This window comes from Mus musculus, chromosome 19 (genome assembly GCF_000001635.26).
Source record: "Mus musculus strain C57BL/6J chromosome 19, GRCm38.p6 C57BL/6J".
Classification (NCBI taxonomy): Eukaryota; Metazoa; Chordata; class Mammalia; order Rodentia; family Muridae; genus Mus; species Mus musculus.
Window position 1 is genome coordinate 12,450,069 of NC_000085.6, and position 26,324 is coordinate 12,476,392.

General features: G+C 44.0%; 2 protein-coding genes across 4 annotated transcripts in view; one reads left to right on the top strand and one right to left on the bottom strand.

Moving 5' to 3' along the window:
* Positions 1-10,701: 10,701 nt before the first annotated feature.
* Mpeg1 (macrophage expressed gene 1) lies at positions 10,702-15,217 on the top strand. Of its 2 annotated transcripts, none has more exons than NM_010821.2 (2): positions 10,702-10,793; positions 10,965-15,217. In NM_010821.2, the coding sequence occupies exon 2, from the start codon at positions 11,133-11,135 to the stop codon at positions 13,272-13,274; it is 2,142 nt and encodes a 713-aa protein (NP_034951.2). In that variant the 5' UTR covers positions 10,702-10,793; positions 10,965-11,132; the 3' UTR covers positions 13,275-15,217. The 2 variants fall into 2 exon arrangements, with proteins under 2 accessions (NP_034951.2, NP_001361597.1); NM_001374668.1 differs by having other exon boundaries at positions 11,083-15,212.
* A 1,043-nt stretch (positions 15,218-16,260) lies between these two features.
* Dtx4 (deltex 4, E3 ubiquitin ligase) overlaps positions 16,261-26,324 on the bottom strand; it is a 35,851-nt gene continuing 25,787 nt past the window's right edge. Inside the window, exons 8-9 of one of the 2 annotated variants that reach the window (XM_006526816.3) lie at positions 23,162-23,251; positions 16,261-19,641 (exon numbers count right to left, since the gene is read on the bottom strand). In XM_006526816.3, the coding sequence (XP_006526879.1) occupies positions 19,408-19,641; positions 23,162-23,251 (324 nt within the window). In that variant the 3' untranslated portion in view covers positions 16,261-19,407. The remainder of the gene's footprint in view (positions 19,642-23,161; positions 23,252-26,324) is intronic. The other variant, NM_172442.3, reaches the window with a different exon arrangement.

Here is a 26,324-nt window from a genome sequence, read left to right on the forward strand (position 1 = left end):
TGTTTGGATACCACTTTACCATTAGCCACATAGGCACCTATGCCAGTTTTTGATCCATCAGTATATACCACAATCCCATTTTTAAGTGGGTTTCTTACTGTTATTTGTGGAAACACAACAGATTGATTTTGGGCAAACTGTAAGATTGGATGTTTTGGATAATGGTTATCTATTTTTCCTGAAAAGGAGGTAACTAAAACTGCCCAATCATTAGATGCGGCTGCCAAGGTTTGAACCTGTGCAGCGGTATAAGGTACAATTAAAAGATATGGACTTTGCCCAAAGTGGGTGATTGCTGCTTTTAGACCTTTAAGGGCAAGCTGTGCAATTGCATCAGGATACCAATCTATTATTTTAGCTGGGGATACGTTTGGATGGATCCACAACAATGGCCCATTCTGCCACAAAACTGCAGTTGGCAATTGTGCTGTCTTAAAGACACACAAACTGAAAGGCTGCGAATCCTCAATACGTTGTAATTGTGCATTCTGTAAGGCCTTTTCCACTTTTTGTAAGGCCTGGTTAGCAGCTAGAGTAAGAGTCCTAGGGGAGGAGATATGAGGATCTCCTTCTAAAATACTAAACAAAGGCCTTAACTCAGCAGAAGGAATCTTTAAAAAAGGTCTGAGCCAATTAATATCTCCCAACAGCTTTTGAAAATCATTTAAGGTATGGAGGTGATCTCTTCTTATCTCTACCTTTTGGGGCACAATCTTATCTGGGGACACCACAGAGCCCAAGAATTGTCCTGTATCAGAAATTTGGACCTTTTCTGTGGCTATCTGTAAACCCCACTGACTTAAAGTTTTAAGTAGAAAAGGATATGCCTTTTGTAGCATGGTAAGGTCTTTATGGCACAGGAGGATGTCATCCATGTAAAGGAGCAAAATTAAAGAGGGGAATTGTTCCCTCACTGGCAAAAGAGCTTCTTGCACATAAAGTTGGCACATTGTAGGACTATTGGACATTCCCTGTGGTAAGACCTTCCATTGATACCTCTTATCAGGTTCCATGTGATTAATAGAGGGGATGGTAAAGGCAAATCTGGGCCTATCTCTTGGACACAAAGGTATAGAAAAGAAACAATCTTTAATATCTATAATAATTAAATTCCAGCCACGTGGTAAGGCGGAAAGTACAGGGAGACCCCTCTGTACTGGGCCAAATAAGTTCATTTGCTCATTAATGGCTCTGAGGTCATGGAGCAGTCTCCACTTTCCTGACTTTTTCTTAATTACAAAAATTGGAGTATTCCAAGGTGAGGTAGAGGGTTCAATATGGCCTAGTTTTAATTGTTCCTCTACCAGTTGAATCACAGCTTCTAGTTTTTCAGAGGATAGGTGCCATTGAGGAACCCACACTGGGTCCTCTGTTTTCCATGGTATGGGTCGTGCTGCCCCAATGGCCGCTAAGGAAAACCCAGACCCTGTCTGTCTTGGTTTCCATTAGGTGAGATGGGCTCTATCCTTCCCTGTTCTTGATGTCCTAACCCTTTTCCTTCTTTATAACCCATCTTTGCCATGATATTTTTTGCTTTAGTTGAATACCCTCCCGATGGGGCGTTTTCATTGGACAAAATAAGGCCCAAATGCTGCATAATATCCCTTCCCCAGAGGTTAACCGGGAGTGGGAGCACATAAGGTATGAATTTCCCTTGCTGCCCTTCAGAGGATTCCCACGTCAAGGCAATGGAGCTTATAGTGGGACATGATTGATATCCTAGGCCCTGTAATGAATGAGATGACTCTGTGGTGGGCCATGCTTTGGGCCACCAATGTGTAGAGATTATACTTTTATCTGCTCCGGTATCAAGGATGCCTTCAAACTCTTTTCCATTAATCTTAAGGCGGAGCTTAGGTCTATCATTTAAAGATACAACCAAATAGGCAGAATCATTTCCTGAGGAGCCCATTTTCTTTATCTCAGGTCCTGCAGATTTTTCCCTGGTATTATCAGGGAGGAGCAGCAGCTGAGCTATCCTATCTCCTTTACTAATAGAAAAAACGCCTTTAGGGCTTGAGCACAGGACCTGTATTTCAGGGGAATGTTGACAATCCATAACTCCAGGGTGGACTACTAAGCCCTGCAAGGTGAGTGAACCCCGGCCGAGAATAAGGCCCATGGTTCCCGGGGGCAAGGATGGTATAGGCTCCACTGGCACCGGCTGAATACTCATTTGAGGCATTAATAGGAAGTCGGAGGCGGCACGCAGGTCCACCCTTGTGGGTCTTCCTGGGTCGCCTCTCTGACTGCTTCCTGGGTCCTGACAAACCGGTTCCCATATCTTTGAGGGCCCTGGGACCGAGGGCCCGATGACCCGTTTTTTGGCACATCAGTTGATTGACTATCAGGTGGGGGAAGAATTCTGCCCTTTATATCCCTCACAGAGCGACACTGGTCAGCTCTATGATAACCCTTGCCACACTTAGAGCAAAGAGTGAGAGTCCCTCCCTGTTTATCTGGAGCTCTGCAATCTTTCTTAAAATGCCCAGGCTTTCCGCAATTAAAACATGTCCTCTGATCATTTCTGCTCATGGAGCGGTTCTGAGATTGGAGGATGGCGGCCGCTAAGCCTGCATTGGTGAGAGGTCCCCCAAGCTCTCGACAGACCCTGAGCCAGTCTTGTAAGCCTTTGTTCTTTCTTGGGGCTATGGCCGCTCGGCACTCCTTTGTGGCTTGCTCATAGATTAGCTGTTCTATCAGAGGCGCAGCTTGCTCTGACTCTCCAAAAATACGCTCTGCTGCCTCTGTCATTCTGGCCACAAAATCTGAGAAGGATTCCTGAGGTCCCTGGATTATCTTTGTTAACTGACCAGTGGTTTCACCTGCTCGAGAGAGCGCCTTCCAGGCCCTAATAGCCGTGGAAGAAATCTGGGCATAAGCTCCCCAATGGTAGTTTGTCTGATCAGCAGAATAAGCTCCCTGACCCGTTAACAAGTCAAAAGTCCAATTTCTCTGCTCTGGAGTCAAAGCAGCTGCGTTTGCTCGGGCCTGCGCTTGTGCAGCTTCGTGCCAAAGCGCTCTCCATTCCATATATTTGCCCATACTAGGGAGAGCGGCTTTTACAACCGTTTGCCAGTCAGCAGGAGTTAGTGTCATGCCAGCGAGCCTGTCTAACTGCACCAAGGTAAAATTAGCATTGGTTCCGTATTTACGAACCGACTCGGCAATTTCTTTAATTTGTAAGTATTCTACCGGAGCGTGGACACGCCCACCCTCGGCTCCTTCAAAGACCGGAAATGCCTGTTGTATTTTCCTTTGTTCCTCTCTGGGAATGAATGAGTCTGCGCACTGCCTCTCTGCGCACTGCCTCTCTGCGCATTGCTGACGCACTACGCAGGGCGGGGACTCCGCATAGGGCAGACCTTGAAGCCGACTGCCCTGAGGCCAATCAGCAAACTGGCCTTCGCCAGCCGCTTTTGGCTTTTTTCTTGACCAATTAGCTGGCTGGTAATGGGCTGCTTCTTCCTCCCAGTCTGTTTCCTCAGAGGAGGATTCTTCACCTGCTTCAGAGCTACTAAGAGCTGGCTCCCCGAGCCCATCCAGCGATGAGCACAGGCTCCTTTTCCTAGAGACCTCCGCTAATTGATCTTTCTTCTTTTCCCTTTTTCCTCTTTTTCTTCTAATCTCTCTCCAGGTATTCCTACCTAACCTTAACTTTTCCTCGGGTTCAAGACCCTTGGAAAGGCCTGTACGCTTATTTTGTGTACCATATTTTCTCTTTGCTCCTACTCTCTCTCCCCGCTTTACTTCTGATAGCTTGTCCTGAATTTCCTCTAGAATCCTCCCTATCTTAACCACTTGATAACATGTGAAAAGGAACAAAAGGGCTCCTAACACCAGAAAAAATTCAAGGCCAAACATATTCCACTTTACTTCTGATAGACTGTCTTGAATTTCGTTAGAAAGTTCAAGATCAGACTTACCTCGTAAAGCTGTACTCACTGGTACTCTCGTTCCCCAGCTGAAAAGTTCTGAATTCATACAGTTGAATCCTTCTTAACAGTCTGCTTTACGGGAACCTTTATTACCGCGACCCGCAGTTCTGGTTCTGGAATGAGGGATCTTCCTTGCGCCAGTCCCGAGTTTTTTTTTTTTTTTTCGTCCCGGAATTCGGCACCAATTGTTATTAGACGCGTTCTCACGACCGGCCAGGAAGAACACCACAGACCAGAATCTTCTGCGGCAAAACTTTATTGCTTACATCTTCAGGAGCCAGAGTGCAAGAAGCAAGAGAGCAAGAAGCAAGAGAGCAAGAAGCAAGAGAGCAAGAAGCAAGAGAGAGAGAAAACGAAACCCCGTCCCTCTTAAGGAGCATTCTCCTTCGCCTCGGACGTGTCACTCCCTGATTGGCTGCAGCCCATCGGCCGAGTTGACGTCACGGGGAAGGCAGAGCACAAGTAGTCATAAGATACCCTTGGCACATGCGCAGATTATTTGTTTACCACTTAGAACACAGCTGTCAGCGCCATCTTGTAACGGCGAATGTGGGCGCGGCTCCCAACACTTTTGCATCGATATTCATAAGGGAAATTGGTCTGAAGTTCTCTTTCTTTGTTGGATCTTTGTATGGTTTAGGTATCAGAGTAATTGTGGCTTCATAGAATGAATTGGGTAGAGTACCTTTTGTTTCTATTTTGTGAAACAGTTTGAGGAGAATTGGAATTAGGTCTTCTTTGAAAGTCAGATAGAACTCTGCACTAAACTCATCTGGTCCTGGGCTTTTTTTGGTTGGGAGACTATTAATAATTGCTTCTATTTCTTTAGGGGATATGGGACTGTTTAGATGGTCAACTTGATCCTGATTCAACTTTGGTACCTGGTATCTGTCTAGAAAATTGTCCATTTCATCCAGGTTTTCTAGTTTTTTTGAGTATAGCCTTTTGTAGTAGGATCTGATGATATTTTGGATTTCCTCAGGATCTTTTGTTATGTCTCCCTTTTCATTTCTGATTTTGTTAATTAGGATGCTGTCCCTGAGCTCTATAGTTAGTCTGGCTAAGGGTTTACCTATCTTATTGATTTTCTCAAAAAAACAGCTCCTGATTTGGTTGATTCTCTGTATAGCTCTTTTTGTTTCTACTTGGTTGATTTCAGCCCTGAGTTTGATTATTTCCTGCTGTCTACTCCTTTTGGGTGAATTTGCTTCCTTTTGTTCTAGAGCTTTTAGGTGTGCTGTCAAGCTGCTAGTGTGTGCTCTCTCTAGTTTCTTTTTGGAGTCACTCAGAGATATGAGTTTTCCTCTTAGGACTGCTTTCATTGTGTCCCATAAGTTTGGGTATGTTGTGGCTTCATTTTCTTTAAACTCTAAAAAGTCTTTAATTTCTTTCTTTATTTCTTCCTTGACCAAGTTATCATTGAGTAGAGTGTTGTTCAGCTTATTTAAAGCAACATTACTGATTTCTGTTACTGATTTCTTCTATAATATAACTTACTTTTATTTCCTTTCCCAAACTAAAATCTGGCACAATACCAAGATAATAACATAGATCCAATTATAGTCCACAAGGTACACTATAATAGCTCAGATATTAAAGATCAATGTTTTGTAAACTTAAAACAAGCCACTTCTGCAATTGTAGCTGTAAAATCAAGTTTGCCAACAGAAAACTAAAACTGAAAGAAATCGAACCAGAACAAATGTTGCAAAAATCAAAACAATACAGAGTATAATTAGCTTTAGACACAAGAGGAATAGCCAATCTAGTTTAAAAAGAATAATTGTGGGTCTGGAGAGATAGCACCATGGTTAAGAGCACTTCATATGTCAGGCAGGGAATCCAACCCGCTGCTTGACAAGGAGGACACGTACACAGACTGTGCACATAAAACTAAGTGAATAAATATTTTTTAAAATGAAGGTTTTTGAGTGGTTAAAATAACTGTTTCTTTCTTCTACTGCCTTTACATCTTTAGGCTATCCTGTGTCCTTAATTCTTTTATCTTTAGGTATAATGTGTCTGTTATATATAACATATAAATGTTGTATTTGATACACAAAATCAAACTTGGATCATGATGGCTAGAGAGGTTTCTCCCTTAATGCCTTTACCAACTCTGTCTTGCTCTCTAGAAGTCTGCTTTCCTTCCTCGTCAATCTCATTTCTATTAGTTCCTAGGAATCCGGCTTTCCAGCACCAATGGCCACGAAATGGTATTTGGCCTACCCATGCAAATATGCGATTTATAACCAAAGCCAGAAACAGTGAATTAAAGGTTCCGGAACAAAGGCTGCTCCAGTGATGTTGAGGAGTTGACTGATAATACAACGTCACAATTGTAAACCGTGTGGTGTTACATGATCAAAGCCAGGTTATCATGAGCGTTCTCTAGTCTCTATAACAGCCATTTATTGCCTACCCCCACGACTGACCTAATCCTTCTTGCTATCAGATAAAATCCTTTTTGGGATGTAGAAACAAACCCCTGGCTTCCACCAACCTAAAGGCTAAGAATGCCATCAGATGGCATCTGAGACTTATACGGAAGACTTTGAAGTTTTGCTCAAGCCCACTACCTGGTGTTCCCACCACTGCATTTAAAAAACTCCTTGATTTATGAATGTCCTTGTTCTTTCTCTATAAAAACTTCATGAAACTGCTTGGATGTTGGAGTGACCTGAATCTGTTTACAGATCACTCATATTTGAACCTAGAATAAATGATGCTTTTTTTTTCTCCTTGAGGTGAGAATTGTGTTTTTGCTTCAACAGACCTTCAAAGACTCCTTGTTTTGGCATGGTGGAAGCTCCATGAGTTCAAGGTCAGCCTGGCCTACCTAGAGAATTCCAGGTCAGTCAGAACTAAACAGTGAGACCTTGTCTCAGGTAAATATCAGAATAAAATGGCGAGGGTGGACAAATTCTGGCCTAGCATTTAATATGACTCTGCAGAATTTCCCAAGTGTCTTTTGTTTTTACCCTCCAGAAAAAATGATAGTATGAAACCACTGAGTTTGGGGTTTTTTTGTTTGTTTGTTTTGTTTGTGTGTGTGTGTGTGTGTGTGTGTGTGTGTGTGTGTGTGTGTGTGTGTGATTAGTAGACAAACAATCTTAGTGCAAAGAATTCATTCTGAGTTGACAAAGCAACTCTCAGAATATCAGGTTAGAAGTCAACTGCCCAGGAATTAAATAAATAAATAAAAACAACAAACAAACAAACAAACAAACAAAAACAGCCACAGTGCTCTGTGTCACACAGGTCTGTCATTGTCATCAAAATATGGTCTCTAACAGTCAGGTTCTCTGTTCCATTTAACAGTGCTTTGTATGTCAGGTGTCAGACTTGTCTCCTGGATCTCTGGCAAACAAAGTAGGCTGAGGCTGGCTAGCACAACCGTCTCGGATCACCTGTGAGGTGTGCATGTCAGAAACCCCCAAACAGGCTCCAAGCCCACACAGAAGTGAACCTTAGACGTAAATCATGGCTTAACTGCTCGTGACACAGTGCCAAACATGCTCAGACTTAGAAAGAAAGCAGATGTGTGACTTCCCTCTTGCTGCTTGCTGGAGGAAGTGAAATCGATTTGCGGCACCAGAGAAGCACACCTTCTGTGGAAGAATTGCCTCTCTCTGCTAGAAGCCAGAGCTCAGAAGTTAGCCCCAGCCCTTCACTGCCTCAGGGGAGCCATCTGGAGAGAACGTGTGTTTATAGGAATATTTCAGTTCAAGAAAAAGCAGAGAACATTACTGGAAGGAGGAAAACAGGACAAATGGAGGTGGGAGGTGCTAGTCAAATCCCCACCAATGTCCTCCCATCGGACATTCTGAGCACCGCCCTCCTGTCCTGGCATGCAAATGGAGGTTGTGCCCTGGAGTCTCACCATTTCACTTCTTCTTTCATTGTTTCTCACCAGCTAAACCTCCTTCACCAAAGAAATCATAAAAGCCATGCGTTCAACCTCCACGGGCACACGAAAATGCCAAAAGTAATTTGATGCTTTAAAAAAAAAACAAGAGCATACTAATTGGTTTTCCAGTGCCACATGGTCAGTCCTGAAAATATAAGTAACGTTATAAGGACTGAGTGGTTACATTTAAGAATATATATTTATATACATACATACACATACATGTACACAAACACACACATATACATCCAGATACACATACACAGACATACACATAGACACATGTACACACCTAAGCACATGTACACAGAGACATGTACACACACATACACATACATATACATATATGTATGCATTCACAATTAGTAAAAAAAATGCCATGAAATTGAAGTAGAGTGGGGAGAGGTATATGGGATGGATTGTGGGAAGGAATGAGAATGGAGAAATGTTTTAATTGTGTTCTACATCAAAAATTAAAAAATTTAAAATATATATCTGTATTGCTTGAGTTGTTTTACTGAATATAAACTGATAGTCATTGTTATTTAGTAGTTAATAAATGCTCAGTTTAAAAAAAAACCTCATAGCTAAGACATTATCATTGTTGAAAACGCAAGAAAATCAAAGAATCTCTGGAGATTTAAGAGTAAAAAAATTATTCAACAAACTCTATTGACCAGACACTGTCAATTGGCTGGTGTTGGAGCCTCTAATTTTATATACTTGGCCATATCTGGGTTCATGATGCTATTGTTTTTACATATCATTGTATAACACAATAATTTTTCATTATAAACATTGTTTGAAAAACTTGTGTTGTCTGTAGAATATTTTGCCATTCTTCCATTTTATGTGATGTTAGAGTGGAAAACTGTACTAAAAAGAAAGGACAGAAAATAATGAGAGACTGTTTAGCAATTTGCTAAGACTTGAATCTAGAACCATCTGTGCTTACTTTACCTGCCTCTCGCTTCAGGATATCAAGGTCTCAACAGGATCTATGGCTTATTTATATTATTCTTGTGTGTGCTGTGGTGTGTGTGTGTGTGTGTGTGTGTGTGTGTGTGTGTGTGTGTGTATGTGTGTGTATGTGATATGGGGTCACCCACACAGGCACATGCAGAAGCTGAGGTTGACATCATAATTTTTCCTAAATTGCTTCTCCACTGCATTTATTTATTTATTTATTTATTTATTTATTTATTTATTATTTATTTTTGAGACAGGGTCTCTCACTTAACCTGAAGCTTAACATCTTAGCAGTCGCTTAGCTTACTCACTAGCTAGCAGTCTCTTGGGATTCTCCAGCACTGGAGATCCAGGCATGCACTGCTGTGTGCACATTTTAGGCGAGTTCTAAGGATCCAAACTCAGGACTTAGTACCTGCACAATAAACACTGCACCCTCATAACCACGTCCCCAGCCCTCAACGTGATTTAGAAAAGAGAGAACAAGAAGAAATTGCTAGCCTGCCTGTCATCAAATAGGTGTGCATAAGCCAGTTAAAATAGAAGAGTGCACTTACTGAGTTATTGCAAGCACTCAAGGGCGTTCAAGTCTCAGCTTTTAAACTCTAGGTGCTGTCTCCTGAGGTATAAATACATAACCCTGCTTATATATGAACTAGAGCACCCTCTGCAGTGACTCGGCTGGGTTCTCCAACTTGGTATAGCTTGGACATCGTTCACAAACTCATTCCTCATTGGAGGCTGGTGTGAGTCAGTTTCCCCAAACACCTTGGCATGAATAGAACCATGCTAAGGCTTTTATGGATTTACAGAACACCACTGGAGCCTGGATCATGGCTAGGGAAGCTCAAGTCCTTCAAAAATGCTTTGTTGCTTCCTCAATGACAACCTGAGATAATTTAGTTCGTTAAGATCTTCACAGCCTATACACAGGTGGTAGTCTTCACCCACGGCTGAAACATGTTTCTGCTTTTAAAGTCTTAGCCCTGCATCTTGCTCCTAAAATGATCTGGGGTGCTATGAGGGTGCTGTGTGAAGATTTATTATCTGCTATAGAGTTCCTGGCTGCTGCTAAATGAACCAAGACACTCCAGGTGTTACAACTGTGTAATTCACCTAAGCCTCCCTTAATTCTGATACTTGATCGCTAGCACAGACTACTCCTCTCTGAATCACAAATCTAAAGGAGCTAGTATCACTGCTAGACAAAAAGAAGAGGTGGGTGTTGAGAAAAGAGTGCTCATTATGTTTTCCTGACAATAGAAGAAATGAATTTTAGTACTTTTAACCCATGTAATAAAGAGCATGTTTCCTTTTTTGCTGTCTTTGCTGACAAAAAAGTTTTTGGATGAAAAAGTTAAACGTGTGGTCAGTTGCTGCTTAGTTTAAAAATTGCACACATGGAGACGATCAGACAAATGTGTGGACACAAGCACGGATGCTCCTGGGCCGTTTGTATGCTTTGAGTAAACCAAACTTTGCAAATTTGTAGTGTGGCTTTTGTCTTCTCTTGAATATTTCTCTCTGAACGGAGAAAAACAGAACAGCGTGGAAGCCCTCACCCTCACCCAGGATGCCCAGAACAATTCAGGGTGAGGGTTCCCAGCAAACGGAATGCTTTCCTGAGCAGTTCAGCCCTAGATAAGTCTATCTCCAAAATAGGACTGTTTGAGTTTGTAACAATGAGACCTCACAAAGCATGCATCTGAGGTTATCTATTTATTTATTTATTTATTATTTTACACTTTTGTTCTCAGGGGGCAGGCCCCAACTTCAGTGTACCAATGAGACATCTAAGATTTGTCCTTGACACAGAGTAGCCTGGAGGCGGGGTATGTAAATAAGCACAAGGTTGCTACTAACTCCTGCGTTTCCAGTAAAAAGAAACTAATACTGTGATTTCACAAAAGAAGAGAAAGGCAGGTTTTGAAGTCAAAGAGAGTGAAACAAAAGCCAGACAGAGCCTTCTGACAGAGGTAAGTTGTTGAATCCACACTTTTACTGGGTGCCAAACCCCTGTGTAGAAGAAAGGCAGGGTGAGGGACATAGGGTGTGTGTGGGGGGGGGGGGATTGAAGAGTGTATCTTTGCATATCCAGAGTAGAATAATTTTTACAAGGTACTAATGGTCTCTAATATTCCAACCAGCTTTCACTTCTCTGTTTTGCAATTGGAGCAGCATAAAGAGGAACTGATGGTTTTAGGAGAACTGTAGAATTTTCTGTTTCAACAACCGCTTTCTTTTCCATCCTTCTGTTTGCCCCAGTCTTGTTGGTGAATGCTTAGGGCTGGTATATGGCCAAAACCATCTGCGCCATGAACAGCTTCATGGCCTTGGTCCTCATCTGGATGATAATAGCGTGTGCTGAAGCAGACAAGCCTCTTGGAGAAACGGGTACCACTGGATTTCAAATATGCAAGAATGCCCTGAAACTACCTGTCTTGGAGGTCCTACCAGGAGGAGGCTGGGATAATCTGAGAAATGTAGACATGGGACGGGTGATGGACTTGACATACACCAACTGTAAGACCACAGAAGATGGGCAGTACATCATCCCCGATGAAGTGTATACTATTCCTCAGAAAGAGAGCAACCTGGAGATGAACTCAGAAGTCCTGGAGTCCTGGATGAATTACCAGAGTACCACCTCACTTTCTATCAACACAGAACTCGCCCTTTTCTCCAGAGTCAACGGCAAGTTCTCTACTGAGTTCCAAAGGATGAAGACCCTTCAAGTAAAGGACCAAGCTGTGACTACCAGGGTTCAGGTAAGAAACCGGATCTACACAGTGAAAACCACCCCAACTTCAGAGCTCAGCTTGGGGTTTACGAAGGCACTTATGGACATCTGTGACCAACTAGAGAAAAACCAGACGAAGATGGCCACCTACCTGGCAGAGCTCTTGATCCTCAACTATGGCACACACGTAATCACTAGTGTGGATGCTGGGGCTGCACTGGTTCAGGAGGATCACGTAAGGTCCTCCTTCCTTCTGGACAACCAGAATAGCCAGAACACCGTGACCGCTTCTGCAGGGATTGCCTTCTTAAACATTGTGAACTTCAAAGTTGAAACAGACTACATTTCTCAGACCAGTTTGACGAAGGACTACCTGTCGAACAGGACCAACTCCAGGGTGCAGAGTTTTGGAGGGGTTCCCTTCTATCCAGGCATCACCTTAGAAACCTGGCAGAAGGGCATCACTAACCACCTAGTGGCAATAGACCGTGCTGGCTTGCCTCTGCATTTCTTCATTAAACCTGACAAGCTACCTGGCTTGCCAGGTCCCTTGGTGAAGAAGCTGTCGAAGACAGTGGAAACTGCTGTGAGACACTATTACACTTTTAACACTCACCCAGGATGCACAAATGTTGATTCCCCCAACTTTAATTTTCAAGCCAATATGGATGATGATTCCTGTGATGCGAAAGTCACCAACTTCACCTTTGGTGGAGTTTATCAGGAATGCACTGAACTGTCAGGTGATGTTCTTTGCCAAAACCTGGAGCAGAAGAACCTGCTCACAGGTGATTTCTCTTGTCCCCCTGGCTACACCCCTGTCCATCTGCTCTCCCAGACCCATGAAGAGGGTTACAGTCGTCTGGAATGTAAAAAGAAATGCACCCTCAAGATTTTCTGCAAGACAGTGTGTGAAGATGTGTTCAGAGTGGCCAAGGCTGAATTTAGGGCTTATTGGTGTGTGGCTGCTGGCCAAGTACCTGACAACTCAGGACTTCTCTTTGGAGGAGTCTTCACTGACAAGACCATCAACCCTATGACAAATGCACAGTCATGCCCAGCAGGCTACATCCCACTGAACCTGTTTGAAAGCCTCAAGGTATGTGTGTCCCTGGATTATGAGTTGGGGTTCAAGTTTTCAGTCCCCTTTGGTGGGTTCTTCAGTTGTATAATGGGGAACCCCTTGGTTAATTCTGATACAGCTAAAGACGTCAGAGCACCATCTCTGAAAAAGTGTCCCGGGGGCTTCAGCCAACACCTAGCTGTTATCAGTGATGGATGCCAAGTGTCCTACTGTGTCAAGGCTGGAATCTTCACAGGAGGGTCCCTGCTCCCTGTCAGGCTCCCACCTTATACCAAACCACCTCTTATGAGCCAGGTTGCCACCAACACTGTCATAGTGACCAATAGTGAGACTGCCAGATCCTGGATTAAGGATCCTCAGACCAACCAGTGGAAGCTGGGAGAACCTCTGGAGCTTCGTAGGGCCATGACAGTCATCCATGGGGACAGTAATGGAATGTCAGGAGGGGAAGCTGCTGGAATCACTTTGGGAGTCACCATAGCACTAGGAGTTGTCATTACCTTGGCCATCTATGGTACTCGGAAGTACAAGAAGAAGGAATACCAGGAAATTGAGGAGCAGGAGAGTTTGGTTGGAAGCTTAGCAACAGATGCAACAGTCCTTAATGGAGAAGAGGATCCAAGTCCAGCTTAATTGTCTCCAAAGGAAACAGTTTCCAGCCACAGCTTCAAGCACATCTTTTGCTTTGTTTTCTCTACTTCTGCCTTCCTAAGTGACTGAAGTGACAGTCGCCATAGGAAGAAAGCAGCTATTACAACCCTGGCAGTATTTTCTTAGGCCTCTGCACCAGGAAATTAAAGGAGCCATTTGAAGTGAGGTGTGGGGAGGGGTATGATTCATTTGGAAAAAGCTGGACTGGGACTAAGCCTCGGGGTGTATGCGTCCATTCTCATAGTTGTCTGTACCTGAATGCATGTGTGTGGAACGAGGGGTGGGGGAGAAATTGGATTTGGTGCATTTAGTCTGAATTTGAAAGGCTTTCCAGTTTGTAAGCTGAAGAGGTCTGTGCTTTAAGTACATTACTTCTTTTCTTGTGTTTTCAAAGAGGCCCTCAGGGTTTCAGTAAACAGTGCCCTGAAATGCCACAGGAGGCCTACATGCCCCCTACTCTTTAGCTTTAAGGACTTGGTGTTGATTGACAGTGCCCTCCCCATGAGTCACCTCACAGGCATTTGAAGGAGAAGCGGGTGGGGTTTATACAAATTCCATTTCCCAACTTCCTCACAGCTAATCTAGGTCAGTCTTGGGCTTCTGAACTGTGCAAACAAGTCCTGGGGGGGGGGGGGGGAATATAACATAATTTTCTGTTAGGGGATGAAGGATGAAGAAACAGTAAGGAAATGAGTAATAAATTAAGGCTAAAAACCGGGGTTCGGGAGACAATGAGAGTATTCTAGGAAACTTTGAATTCTTAGATCTGTCAATTAACAGGGTTATAAATGAAGAACTAAACAGAGCTCTAGTTTGGCAGATCAAGCAGTATGGTTTCACGTTCATGTGTCAAAAATGTAACTCCTTCCTCTCTCTGGACAGTCTTTCCCCTTGTCTTCTTACCACAGCTGAGGGTGCACAGGAATACACACAAACCCCTTGGACTGTAGCAAGAAGCTTTTATCTGCCTAGGGGTGAAAAATGCGCAAGTCACAGTGAGCCTGCACTTACATAGTACTTCCTCCCTAAAACTAAAGCTATTGGGAAAGCGCTGTCTTCTGTCTGTTAGGATTTGCCTTTTCGCGCTGCTTGGAAGAGGGGTGGGGTAATTTAAAACAAAACAAAATTTATGTCACAGTTAGCTGGGAAAAGGCCATGATATGTATTTCAGTTCCAGGATGGCTTCCATGGGTTATCTGGAAGGCCTCGTGATTGACAACTGGCAATAGTTGGGGTATTGCTCAATTTTCATATCTGAGAATTTAATTCTCTACAACACGGAAATTCCTCTACAGCTGTCTTAGAAATTATGTATCTATTCACCACAACACATCAGTGAGCTATCTTCTACGAAAGATGATGTATTCTTGCTTTAACACTTACAATCAAGCTCTTGTGCACAGAGTAGGCCCTCCTGAAGAGCTCCAAGTGTCTCAGCCTTCAGGAACAGGGAGAGACTTCCTCATTCGTTTCCATTTGAGATACAGAGAGGAATGAATGACTGAATTGGAATTCTGCCCTACCACCTGCCCAGCCAAGAGGGCTAATTGCACAACCTCTCCATCGAACCTGCCTCTTGAGCGTTAAAATGTTCTTCTTAACCTCTGTGTGCTTTGTGGGTTTGGGCTATATTTTAATGTTTCATTGAAGCCAGCCATCTTTCTGAAAATACTAGTTACAATCAAGCTCTTGTGCACAGAGTAGGCCCTCCTGAAGAGCTCCAAGTGTCTCAGCCTTCAGGAACGGGGAGAGACTTCTTTCTGTAAATTCTCTGAATCTGCAAAGCAAGGCACATCAGAAGACTCCCAGATCTTTAATGCAGAAACTTCCTGTTGAATTTTTTAATATTTGTCCCATAAACATGTAACTCTACTAACAAAAATGAGTATAAATATGCATTAAAATGTGTACTTGGCAAAATTTTATCTTGGTGTTCATCTGTATGAAGTCAGAATACAGGGGTTTCCAGTTCACCCTCAAGCCATGTCATAGGTCTCCTGGGCTCTGCCCAGTCTTGACTTTAAGGCTGGGGTCTGCAGAAAGACCAGGGCTGGTTTCTGAGAAAACCATACTCCAAGGGAGATCAGAGATGGAGATAGTCTGGTGAGAAGAGAGGCTAGACTTGTTGTTCAAGAGTTCCTTGTTGTTCTTGTGTTCCTATTATTACTGGGATGTTTAATAACAAATGCTTACTGGAAAAATTTAAAACTGCCTGAAAATAAGGAGCCATTTAAGTGGTCAGTATTCACGGCTGGGAAGATGGTTCAGTCGCGTGCCTGCTATTTGAGCATGAGAATCTTGAGTATGTATCCCCAGCACCCCTGTAAAAGCATGGATGGTGGTATGAACCTGGAATCTCAGCACTCGCAGGTATGGACAGGTGGCACATGGGGCTCATTGGTCCATCAGCCTATCCTAGCCAAAATGGTAATTTCCAGGTTCACTGAGAGAACCCTGCTTCAAAGGATAAGGTAGAAGACTGCAGAGGAGATAACTAATGTCAACCTTTAGCTTCAGCAGACCTTCACACACACACACACACACACACACACACACACATACTGCACCCCCCACACGTGTCCCTTTATACAAGCATGCATCGCCTCGCACATATGCACCTCCACACACATACATCCCCGCACACACATACATCCCCGCACACACATGCATCCCCCAACATGCAAGAAGCCAGTTTCCATGTTTTTAAAGATGACCCTTTCCCCCCAAGTTCACATATTCATTTCTGTTGCTTTATGGCCCGTTTCTTTGAGGGGAAACCCAGAGTTAAGTCAGGTGAAATGTGGGAGTAGAAGAGATGTGGGAAGTTTTAGAAAATAAAGAAAGAAGAGTTTCCCTTTATCGAACTAGTTGGACTGAGGTTGCCCGCAGATAAAGGAAGTAATCCTCATGCTTCTGAGCCAGCTGCCAAAGCACTTCTACAAAAGCAGGCCCTTAGGAGTAACGACAATTTGTGCTTGTTCATTTGCAGTTTATTGTTCTGCACGTACACCTCATGAGCACCAGGGGGCGATGTCCTCCCACAGAACAACACCAACAACTTCAAATCACAGCAGTTACTAACAGAACACCTGACATCTGGACATTCACCAGCCCTCTCCCAGAAACCCCCACTGAGATATAAGTGACCAACGAACAAGCAAGGGGGGGTGGGGCAGTGGTTATTTCTTGGGCCACAGCAGCCTTCTCCCAATCCTCTCATGCACACAGCAATGCGATGCCAGGACAAGTACTTTTGACTGAAGTATAAAATCACACAGAAGTCTAAATCTTACAAAAAGGACAGGGGAATGGAAGCACAAAGGCACAGACAACCACAGATATACCACATAGCTTTTCAAGGGATAAGCATCTCATAGCTGTGTCTCCAATCCCATTTGTTCACCCCGGGAGTCTCATGAAGGAAGAACATGGCTGCTGGTGCTGAGACTGTAAAAGAAAGGGCATGGGGGCTCCCTGCTTGGCCCAGTAGAGCACACCAGGGCTTCTCTGGGGAAGCACTCTGGGTCAAAGTCGCTTGTGTCCAGGGCCTAATCTCATTGAAATGAATTCTGTATATTTGGGGGTTGGCACAAGAGAAGGAGTAAGGTACCAGCTACTGCTTGACCCACACATTGTTGAGATTGCCAAGCTTCCATCAGACCAGAAAGCTGAAAGAGTGAAACTTGAGGGTGAGGTAGCCTCTCAGAGCATCCTCGGGGAATAAGGAAATGAGACATAGACATTTTAAAGTCCTCTGGGGAAATTCTTGAAGACTAACCCTCAAAATGGTCTTTCTTGTAGAACAGTCACTCCCTGAGATGTCCTTCTGGGCTCTTCCTTCTGCCTCATGCTATGCTTTTCCTGCGTCTACCTCCTTTGCTACGTGAAAACATCCCCCACTGGCCATTCCCACATCTCAGAGCCTGTTTTCATTTCTTCACTTCCTACTGCTTCACTTTCCTATCCATGAACTCCCAGTCTAATTTCTCATCCTTGTTGCCAAGAAGCAGGGACTGTAGATAACAACGAGTAACTGAAGACAAACATGATTGTAAGCCTTCAATGAGGGTCCGATTATCTCTGAAATTCGGTAACCTGATAAAAGGGTGTGACATTAACGCCCGTGGCTACTTGCCTTCCATTTAGTTCTGCTGTATCTTTCTCTACTTTAGCAGGAGTTTTCCCCGAGGTGCAGTGAATGCAGCAATCTTCTGCTCTGCTTGTGAGACAAAATGGCCTCCCATTGATAGGACAGGCTGGACTAAGATGGCAGAACATTCCCTCCAACCACAGCTCCCCCTAGTGGAAGGCGATTAAAATTCCATTAGCCATTTGTAGAGTGAAAGAAAACTCAGCACCAGGGAAGTGGGTTAGGGACACTTGGGTGATTCTACTGGCCACAGCAATATCAACAATGGTGGAAGCCCAACAGGAGGCATCTCTGGTGCAGGGTGGTATGAAAATGTGGACTCCAGTTCTAACGTAAGTACAAATGTGGAAGGTTGTTGAATTTCTCACTTATTTTTACCAAGCATCAAACGTTTCAAATCTTATGATATATATGTATGTGTATATATACACATATATATAGTCAAACCCTCGAGACATGAGGTATATAAGTTCAAATTAGTATCCAGAGGAACTTTCCCCAAACACAAAGTTCAAAGAACCCACTTACAAAGGGGAAATTATTTTCCCTTCTTGATTCTCCATTCTCTTTTACCTGACACCTAATCCATTCTTTAATGGAGCCAAAGTTGAGATGTTGGGGATAGATTGGATCTTGGGACACCACCCAGATGCCGGTTAGGGAAGACCAGAATGTGTTCCTAACTGTGTTAGGAATGAGCTAAAGCGACTTCTGCCACCATGGTTTTGGCCAATCTGTGCTAGATGGGGGCTAGAGCAAGGGGCTGGGACAGGGAACAATAATGTCTCTGGTCTTGAATTAGCAAATCTGTGGGGAGATGAATTGAGCTCTTATATAAAGAAGACTGGATGGAAGCTGGCTCTGATCTAATATTAATAAGAAGGAGAAGGGTCAATCTAGCTCTTGAATCAAGACATCTTCCCAAGTACAATTCTATGTCCATTAGGGTCCAAGTTTATTACGAGATGGGCTGGCAAAGGTGAGAAAAGTCAAAGGGCCATGCCTTTACTATAGAATCCCCAACAGAATTGGGATTTGGCACGTGAAACAGAATTTAGAGACGTGATGGGACTTTCCCAATAACCTGGCCCAATAATGCACACACACCCACACAAACATATGCACAAACACAGATGACAAAGAGCCTGGTGTGGGCTCCAACTCACAGTGACTTGATGAAACTGAGCTGGTTTGCAATGAGTTGGGAAGAAGGCTATGGGCTCCTCTCCCTGAGGATAGTGCAGATGCTCACTGGGATGCAGGCTCTGATTGGATCAGAGAGCGGTTGCTTGGAAACAGCATCATGGGATGCCACCCCAGAGAGGAATTCCTGAGCCCTCCCACCCACTTGAGAGAATCAGATGCCTATGGACAGGTCAATAGATGAGGAGGAAGGAAGGGCCCAGGCTCCTCCCAGAGGCATTTGACTCTGACCCTCTTAACATGAACTGCTTCCTTACACTGCACCAAGGCATCCAATTTCTGATGTCACAGCAGTCTACACCTCTCTCCCCAATTGTGCACAGTGAGAGCTCCCTGACTCCAGTGGAGGAGAAAAAAAAAAAAAAAGCAGAAACTCCACTCTCAAGGCAGAGTGGAAGCAGCAAGAAGCCAGCTGAGGATAGGGATCTCAGCTTCACAAGGCCAGGATATGGAATACCTCAATAGTGCCCATACATTAAATATGCTGAACATACTCCCTGCTTAGGGGTGGGGAGAGGTGCAGGTCCTTGACTACCCAGAACTGAAGACTCCATGGGGACAGAAGGAGGTTGGCCCTCATCCCGTGTCTGGTTCGTTTTGGATGAAGTGTAAGAACGACATCATCTTAATCCAGCGCCCTCTGTGACTGAGAGGGATGGGAGATGGGAATAATACAAGAAGGGACATGAGGGAGTCAGGAGGCATGGCATCAACCTTGACTCTCTCCATTTTCTGCCCTGTGGTCCCCAGTACCCTCCCTCCTCAGTCCTTTTCATGGGAAGTGCTGTCTTCAGAGATACCCTGGGCAGCCAGTTCAGCCAGCACGTTATCCAGGTAATTGGCATCTGGGTAGCCATGGCCAGTGAGATTAGAGCCAAATTCTGTTTTGTGGTGAACCTCATTCCAGATGACAGTATCGGACTCGCCCGTGGTGCTGGAGGTTCCAATGGCAAAGATGAGACGGCGGTCCCAGGCCACTAGAAGCAGCTTCAGAACCTAGGGCAACAAGGGTGAGAGACCACAGGAAGTTGTTCAGTCACAGCCACACACCAGTTGTCAGATGGTGGATTTGACTTGATGTCCGCAACCCTTCCTTCATCATGATGCCCTAAGCAACCCAGAGGAGAACAATATGAAATTGGACACTTAGCACTTACAGATTGAATCTCACCTCTGTCATTGAATAACTGGGTAACTCTTGCCAAATTCAAACATCTGCATGGAATTTGTTTATTTATTAAATGGCAACTCTATCACCCACCCCAAGGGTTGTGTGCATGCATAGTATATGCATGTGCGAGTGTATGGATGCCTACAACTGTATGTGTATGTACTTGGAGACCACTGGCTGACCACTGGCTCCACCCTGTTGCTTTGTTTTGTTTTTGAAACAGGATCTCTCACTAAACCATCATTAATAAGTGGCAGAAACAAAAGTATGACCCAGCTTCAAAGCCCTTGGTGTTATTATACCCAACCTGCAACAAAGCCAAAGTTTAGGGTCATGGACCAGTGGGTAGGAAGAACACTAACTAATAATGGCATATCTAAGGGAATTGGTGAGAAGAGATGGTTTAAATCTGTACTGCAAGGAGGGTTTTCTTTTTTTTTCTTCCTTTTTTTTTTTTTTTTACTTTTCTTTTCTGTTTTTTTAAAGATATTTTCTTCACTTACATTTCAAATGCTATCCCCAAAGCCCCCTATACCCTCCCCCCACCTTGCTCCTCAACCCACACACTCCCGCTTCCTGACCCTGGCATTCCCCTGTATTGGGGCATATGATCTTTGTAAGACCCAGGACCTCTCAGGAGGGTCTTAATATTCTGCTAAGACAAGCACACTTTTTAAAGAAGAAAAGGAAAGGCCACTGAAACATGGATGTGTTCCTTTAAACTTTAATTTTAATTTCTTTTAACCAAAGGAGCTTTATCCCAGAAGTAGAGTTTGGGATAACTGACATGGTGTCAGGCCTTCTGGAGAGGTTATTAAAGGATCAAATGGCTTAGAATGTAGGGCAGGGGGAGGAATGAGCTGAGTGGATCTGGGCACTTAAAGCAAGAGTTCAAGATGGTGAATGTGCATAAGTCCAAGGATTGGGGATCTGTGTTAAATAAAGAAGGTCTAAGGAAGCCCTCGCAAACATGAATGTGGTCTTGTGCTTGTTTGAGACAGTCGTATGTACCCCAGCCTGGCCTCAAACGTAACAGGTAGCAAAGGATGACCCTGAACAGCGGAGCTGAGATTACAGGCATGTGCTAGTTGCTTGGTTATAAGTGTCAGAGATGGAAGCCACGGTTGCTTACATGGCAGGCACGTGTTCTACCAATGGAACTCTGACTGAAGTCTCAACAGCAGATTTACAGTGGAGACATTAGGCTGCAGACCTTGGGCTAAGGCACAGAAATTTGTTTCTTGATGGAATGCTGCCTGCCTTAATTCTGACTCTTAGTTTGAGAACAGAGCACTACTGAATCTTTCTTGATACTGCTGTTTCTTTGTTACAAACTATCCTCTGCCTCCCTGGAAGGACAGAGCAGAGCCACACCCTTTGACATTGAAGCAGGACAGAAAATAGGGTGTATTATGAGATACAGGGAGGGAATGGAAACCCCCACTCTTCTGGTTGAAACCTCTGGCTAGCTGAGAATCAAGAAATCCAGCACGATTAACACTTGGTGTAAACGTTGCTCACACAGAGCTATTTCTTTTATGTGATATCTCTTCAATAAGAATATTAAAATCGTGATACTCAATACGACCTTGAGTAGAAATATTTTCCTATTTTATGGGTATCTCAAATTGTTAATTTTCTTTATCATGAAGATGCCCTATCTTCTTGTATCCCTGTGGTCTAGGGTTTTCTTTATCAATTTGAATCCTGTGTCAGATGTCCCTTGGGACCACCCTAAAGTTTTGTTCAGGCTTCTTGGAAACCTATCAGCTTGACTTCCATAGCAGGAAGACACATGAGGAGTCTGCAGGTGAATGCTTATGCACACCCCCCCCCAAATTCATGGGAACTTCTCACCAACACCTCCAAATTGAGTCTTATCATATGGAACTTTCTGGGGTCTATTAGGTCATGAGAATGAATGTCAGTGAATGAGATTAACACACTTATAAAAGGAGGCTGGCAAAGGGAATTCTTGCCCTTTCTCCCTGGCGAGGACACACAGAGAAGAGGCTTTGTCTATGAGCAGGAAGTGAATCCTTGCCAGATCCTGAATCTGCCAGCACCTTGATCTTGGACCTCCTAAACCCGAGCACTGTGAGAAATAAGGACCTGCTGTTTATGAACCACTCTGACTACAGTCTGTGGTAGTTTGCTAGAACAACTCAGATATGCTTACATAGTCTTGAACTTTCACCCACAGCAGCAACATAACCACTAACATGCGATGCAGAAAGGCAGACATTTGTTGAGTAAACTTCTCAGATCTGGAAAGGAAGCTGACTAAATCTTGCCTCTTTCATTTCCCCAACACTTCCCCTAGACAAGTGGTTTTTCACCCTCTTAGCATCAGGCAAGATTCTGAAAGCCCAGTTACTTCAACTACACAATTTAGAACCCTGATCGTGAATTACAAGGAATCCTGAAAACAAATAAAATAATTTCCCACCAATTAGGATCCCAGAACATTTGGCGTATGCTTTGGTGTGTGTTCAGATCAGGTCAACCAGGGATCCTCAGAAGATAAAACAATTTCCAGTTCTGAGTTTCTATAAAGCTCTTAGGAGTTAACACTGGTATTTCCCCAGGACCAGCCTTAAAATAACAGGGCTCTAGATAAGGATCCTAGAGTATGTAAATTATTGCCAATAAGATTTTGAGAAGAAAAAAAAAAGTTGCTCCACTCCCAACCACCTGCACAAACATTCTAATCAGGCTGGTGAGGTGACTCAGTGAGTGAAAGTACTCGATGTGCAGGTCTGATGGCCTGAATTCAGATCCCCAGAACCACGTTAGAAGTCAGATGCCGTGATGCGCATCTGTAATCCTGGCACTCCTGTGGGGAGATGGGAGGTAGACACAGAAGAATCACCTGGAGGCTCTCAGGCTAGCTAGTCTGGAGTAGTCAATGCAGCAGCAAGAAACAAGAGGGCAGGGTGAGAACTGACTCCTGAAAGTCGTCCTTGGACTTTCATGTGCACACTGTGGCACATAAGTGCATGTAATGCCATAGAAATCATACTCATGCAACAGAGAGAAAGAGAGAGAGACAGAGACAGAGACAGAGACAGAGAGACAGAGAGTGAGTGAGGGAGAGAGACAGAGAGAGAGAGACAGAGAGTGAGTGAGAGAGAGACACAGAGAGAGAGAGAGAGAGAGAGAGAGAGACAGACAGACAGACAAAACAACTTGTAATGATATCTATTCTTACCTAGGGTTGACTCAAATATGACCTCATTACTGCATATGTACAGAATTAAAAGAAACAAGTTCCTTGTGGTCCGTGGGATGCAGAAACAGCATTAAATGCCCCATCTAGGCCTACTACAAAACATCTGTTCTTACTTTTCTCCCCTTCTCGCTGTCTGGAAGGTAACAATGTCGTGGGAAGCCACGGGCACTGAAGCTCTTCCCAGGATTCGGATGCTCTGGTCCCTGAAAGCAGAAAGAAAACAAAGATAGCTTGCAAAACATTTCTGATGAGAAGTTAGTACAGGCTTTGGTGTGACAATAACAACAGCCACAGAGTTCAGACAAAGGACAAACCAAAAAAAAAAAAAAAAAGCCAGAAAACCACAGTCTATGTTCTCATAGAGCATGTGACCTGTGTTTGGACTGCAGCTGTAGCTCCCTGCTGGATCATATGGAATTCCCCTCTCTGGTGACAGTGACTTGGAAAACTCACCCTATGGGATGTGACCAACACTCAGGGAGCTTGGTGCCCATATTTGGGAAAAGCACAGTAAATTTCCTCATCACAGTACCAACACCACCTATTCTACTCTTTTATGAACGATGAAGAGTGCACTCCACCAAAGTCAACTGGCTGCAAAAATGTTAACTGACTTTGCCAAAACTAACTTAAGCCCAGGTTCCCTGAGGCATGAGCTTGTAAGTCAACTACTCAGAATATTAAAGTTTTCTGAGCCCCAAGTCAATCAGGGAGAATTTTCTGCACATTTCTTGTGGTATTTCTCCTTTGTTTTCATGGATTTTTGCTTCCTTACTCAACAATATAGATTGCAATGTTCAGGACAAAAAAAAAAAATCTCGTGACACATCAGTTATCATCACACAACACTCCAGGACACAAGCTGTCTCAGGACACCGAGTGGGAAAGACATCCAAGCAGAGCTGAGCCGGAACCCAGATACCATGGTACTGTGTGTTGTTTGTCCCCTCCAAAACTCTTGCTGAAATTTGGCTTCCACTGCAGGCTTGTGGGCAGCTGAGAAATGTAAGAGGCGATGAGGCCTTCTCCTGAGAGCTCTCATCTTGGTCTCAAGGGAACGGGTTAGTTGTCATGAAAGCCTGTTGCTTTCAGAGCAAGGTTGCTTGTTGTGTTCTCTCTCTTCTGAACACATCTGTTTGCCTATTTGCTGCCATGAGGAGAGGCACTAGGAGATCCTTGCCCAGTGCAACCAGACATGACTGCTGGATTCCCCCTCCTTCAGAATCATGAGCCACATTAACCTCATTTCTTTGTAAATCACTCAGCTCTGAGATTCTGTTATAGCAACAGCAAAAAGGCACAAGATACTAGGCCTCCCAATTGGTGTCCGTCTTAGTCTCACTTCTTGCTATTATGGTAAGATACCCTAAGAAGAACCGAAAGGGAAAGGAGTTTATTTGGCTCATGATTCCAGGTTATAGTCCATTCTTGTGGGGAAGTCAAAGCGGCAGGAACCCAAATCAGATAATCACATCCCACAGTCAAGAGCAGAGAGCTATGATTTAATGCATGCATGACAGACTAGTTGTCTCCACGCTTACACATTACAGATCCCCATTCCTAAGGAATAATGCCACTCACAGTGGGCAGGTCCTCCCACCCCAGTTAATAGAATCAAGAAAATTCCCCAGTAATCCCATGAACCCATCATTGGGATTATCTTCCTGTATGATACTAAATTGTGTCATACTGACAGAGCTATCACAGGCTCCAAGGGGTGAATGGTTTATGAAGACTGATGTAACAGCTTTCCACCCATACAAATGCTTGTCTATAATTTTGAATATCTCTCATCTCTTGAGACTGTAACCTTGTTTAAAGATTTTACTTTGTAAGTGCAAAGAATATAATATTGACAATTTTATGCAGCTCTTGGTACAAGCTCTCTCACAGATCAATAAACTCATCATGGCTTTGTAGTGAGTGAGTGAGCGAGTGAATGAATGAATGAAATTGAATTCACTGGCTCAAAAAGAAAAGAAAGAGGGATCATTGGGGAAAGTGTTTTGGAAGAAGGAAAGGAGAAGAGAGGGGGCAAAAGCATTTGAAAATGCACAAACTCAGTGTACACATGTATAAAATTGCCAAAGAGAAAAACTATTCAAATTTTAAAGTATAATTTTTATTTATTCTTTGAGAATTCTACTTATGTACAAAGTAAATTTTGATCATAGAAAAATGTTAAAAGATAGAACAATGTCACTGTGAACTAAAAGAAACTAATGTTCTCTGGGATGGAAAGACTGAGTTATAACTTAACAGCCAGACAAAATCTCTACAAAGGTGCCTCATCCTCAGGACCACACATCTCCAAGCCAGGCACCCTCATGGAGGGACCACGCCTGACCATGCCTCCAGCTGCCTTGCTGATGCCCTGGGCTGCTGGCTGTTTCCAGCTCAGCAGGTCTGGCACCAACCCAGTAAGGCTGCTCGTTTGTTCTGGGCCTGTTGCCAGGTGAAGCAGTCACGACTCTGCCTCAGCCTGGCCCAGAGCTCCTCCCACAGGGACTCACTTTCTGCAGTGGAAGCAGTGCTTGGCGAGCTCAGCTTCTCACCAAAGCCCAGGCCTGCGTGATCCGTGATCCGTGGAGCTTCACAAAGCAAGCACAGAACACTTTTCTACTGACTCACCCTGGTGAGTCTGCAGAGCATCTGACCATTTAGAGATGCGTTTCCTTTTCAAAAGCCAGGGTGTTACTAGAGGTGCTAGGGCCCTGCATAGGCAGCATTGACCCCTCCGTACACTTACAAAGAAGACTCTCTATGTCCGGTAACTCCAGAGGCTTAAATAAAATGTGGCCTTCTTGTCAACAGATGCCCCACCTTGATATTTGGTTCTACTTTGACCCTTGCTGGACTCTTTCCTTCTTGCTTTCTTGCTTTCTCTTTCATTTTTAAAAACACTTGTTTATTTAGAGAGTGCATGTGCGAGTGTGTGTGTGTGTGTATGCGTGTGTGCGTGTGTGTTTGGTACGTGTGTGGAAATCAGAAGACAACATGAAGGAGTCAGTTCTTTTCCTTCCACTATGCAGGTTTCAGGGATTGAACTCTGTTTATCAGAACTGGCTTTCAGTTATCAGGGCCCTTACCAGTGAACCATCTTGCCAGCCCACTCCCACATTTTCATTCTTCCGTATCATTCCAGCCAGCTGCCCCAGAATCACTCTACAAGTCTCTCCCGGGCTGAGCCAAGCACATCTTACTTTTTTACCCTGGTCTTCCCCTTAGTCGGGAGCCTGAAATATTACTGCAGACTTATTTCCACTCATCTCCCGT

What these genes read in the sequence shown, in the direction of transcription:
- Mpeg1 (NM_010821.2), top strand. Translation starts at nt 11,133, where the DNA reads ATGAACAGCTTCATGGCCTTGGTCCTCATCTGGATGATAATAGCGTGT.